The sequence below is a fragment of the Penaeus japonicus genome, unplaced genomic scaffold, assembly GCF_977035675.1.
Source record: "Penaeus japonicus unplaced genomic scaffold, GWHDUDI00000001_assembly GWHDUDI00000014, whole genome shotgun sequence".
Taxonomy (NCBI): domain Eukaryota; kingdom Metazoa; phylum Arthropoda; class Malacostraca; order Decapoda; family Penaeidae; genus Penaeus; species Penaeus japonicus.
This window is the reverse complement of record NW_028234416.1, coordinates 27,167,745-27,170,244: the sequence shown is the minus strand read 5'-3', so window position 1 is coordinate 27,170,244 and position 2,500 is coordinate 27,167,745. Positions and strand designations below refer to the sequence as shown.

The 2,500-nt window shown below is 44.8% G+C and overlaps 1 protein-coding gene across 18 annotated transcripts in view; it reads left to right on the top strand.

The window, feature by feature from the left end:
- The window catches only part of LOC122263650 (uncharacterized), a 69,965-nt gene that overhangs the window by 34,982 nt on the left and 32,483 nt on the right, over positions 1-2,500 (top strand). For 2 of the 18 annotated variants that reach the window (XR_015191629.1, XM_043032216.2), the window contains one exon: positions 57-1,779. The exons of 12 other annotated variants lie outside the window; for them this stretch is intronic. Coding sequence is in view for 4 of the 6 variants with exons in the window: in XM_043032216.2 (XP_042888150.1) it covers positions 57-314 (258 nt within the window). In the remaining 2 variants the exon portion in view is untranslated. Of the gene's footprint in view, positions 1-56; positions 1,780-2,188 lie in introns of those variants that run through there. 4 more of the 18 variants (XM_043032212.2, XM_043032209.2, XM_043032213.2 and 1 more) reach the window with 4 other exon arrangements.

Genomic DNA, 2,500 nt, shown 5'->3' with positions numbered 1-2,500 from the left:
TTTTAAGAAGTTGCCTGGCTGGTACATCGTAGTGACGCTGTTGGGTCTCTTTACAGTGGGCGGCCCCCCAGATGTACAGTGGGCGGGTGTTGGGTGGGCGCCCAGTCACGTGTCCGATCTGTGGGCGCAGCGTGAGTCGCAGCGATCACCTCAAGACCCATCTGCGCACCCACACTGGGGAGAAGCCCTACATCTGCCACAGTTGCCCCTACCGCTCCTCAGATAGCAGCAACCTGCAGAAGCATGTCAAGAAACATCACCAGCCCTCACCCTTGCAACCACAGACATCGCATGTCCATCACCAGCCTTTATAGAAAAACTTGAACCAGCTGGATATTATGATACTTTGGAAGAGAAAGTGCTGTGCTGTATTTTGTTGTACATGTAGGCTGATTTAGATAAAGAAATCCCTATGAAAAGTTATTGGAGGACTTGCAATCTCCTGTATGTACATTTTCTTGTATATAGATGTATATACATATATGGATAGATTTTATTAGGTATGCAGAGGATAAATGTATTTTTTTTATGATATTTTTTTTCTTTATATGAAAGTTCCTATGAACTGCATAGCGATAAAAAGGAAATATCAGTGCAAACTGTCTTGGGACAGTTTATAGAAATTGGTCATCAGATGATGACTTGGTGACGTGGATAACATATTAGTAAGCATGATTATCAGATTTTGATGTATTTGTTGAAAGAGAAACTGTGTCACTGCTATCTACAAGAGAACTCTGAGGATTTTGATATGCTAGATGTTGCTATGTACCTTCGAGCATGCTGACCTTGCCCAATAGTGTACCGTTTAGAGAGCCTCGATGGGTTTATTCCATGGCAAAGCAAGTGGCCCCCATCCTGAAACGGCGATAGTAATGGCGGGCTCTTCTTTCCAGTGGCAGCACGGGGGAAGGAGTGGCGACAGTGGCAGCGGAGTTGTAGTTGGTGGTGGTGGACTGAGCGTAATCTGTCCCGTGTGTGGCAAGTTGATTAGTCGCCGCGACAACCTCCGGGTCCACATGCGAACCCACACTGGAGAGAAGCCCTATGCCTGCCCCCACTGCCCACATCGCAGCAAAACTGGGGGCAACCTGAGAAAGCATATCCGTTCGATTCATGGTCGAGATCCCTCTGAGAATGCTGGGCAGGCTGGTGCCAATCCTTTGCCGCAATAGATGGATAGAATTGGGGTTCCCTAAAGGCAAGACTTGAATAGTCTTTCATTGGTTGATACAGCATTTTTATTGAGAATATTAAGGCTTGTACAACCTTGGAAGTTACTTATTGAAAAGTCTCTGTTGCATCCAGCTCAAAAGAATCCAAGTTTTGTCTCCACTGTTTAGATGTACAGCTATAGAAGAAGTATCTGAAGCCCATAGAATCAGATCAATTTTTTTATGGAAACATCTGCTGACCCAGGTCTATTGATGACCACAGTAACAGTGGGGTCTCTTTGCAGTGGCAGCGTGCAGGAGAGGACAGAACCAGCAGCTGTAGTGATGGAGGTGCCAGTAGCGATTGTGGTGGTGGTGGTGGTGGTGTTGGTGTCAGAAGTGGTGGATTTGGAATTGTGTGCCCTGTGTGTGGTAAAGTGATTAGTCGCCGAGATAATCTCAGAGTTCATCTTAGGACACACACTGGAGAGAAGCCCTATGGTTGTCCTCACTGCCCACACCGAAGCAACGAGCGAGGGAATCTCCGCAAGCATATTAGATCCTTACATGGACTAGACTATGATGGCATGGGACCCACAGGTTCTCAGATGACTCATTAAACAGAGTAATAAGATGCAAGTTATTATTATCATTATTATTATTTTCATTATTATATTATTATTATTATTATTATTATTATTATTATTATTATTATTATTATTATTATTTTATCTTTAAGATTATTTTAATTCACTTGTGTGAAAATTTTATGCTTCAATAATCTTAATAGAAACAAAAACCTCTTCATTTTTATTATATCTAAATGTACTTGTTAAAGTGCATTATTAAAAAAAAGTCCTGTCAGGAAGTGGTAGATGAAACCATAAACAAAAAAAAAGGGGAACATTAGAGTTGATAGGGATAAAAATGAAAAGAGAAAAAAAAGGCAGGTGGGAGTAGGAGGGGATAGAAGGGGAGGGGGATGAAGGACAGTGCTGGCCAGCCAATCACTGAACTGGTGCCTCTCTTTTCAGTGTGGCAGTAGAACAGTGGGTGGCGGAATGTCTGGCGCTGTGCTTGGTCCTCCCACCCAGCAGTGTCTGTCCGCATCCGAGCAGCGCCTCCCTTGCTCTTCCTCCTCCTCCACCAATCAGGAATCTCTCCCCTGGGCCCCTCGGCAGCCTCTCCCTCCACAGCAGGGTCACGAAGCACTGCGCCTCTTCAAGTGCCCATACTGCCAGCATGTTACTCAGAAGAAGTTCAACCTGACCAAGCACATTCGGACACATACTGGCGAAAGGCCATACCACTGCAACCTTTGCTTGTACTCGACTGGTGACCCAAGT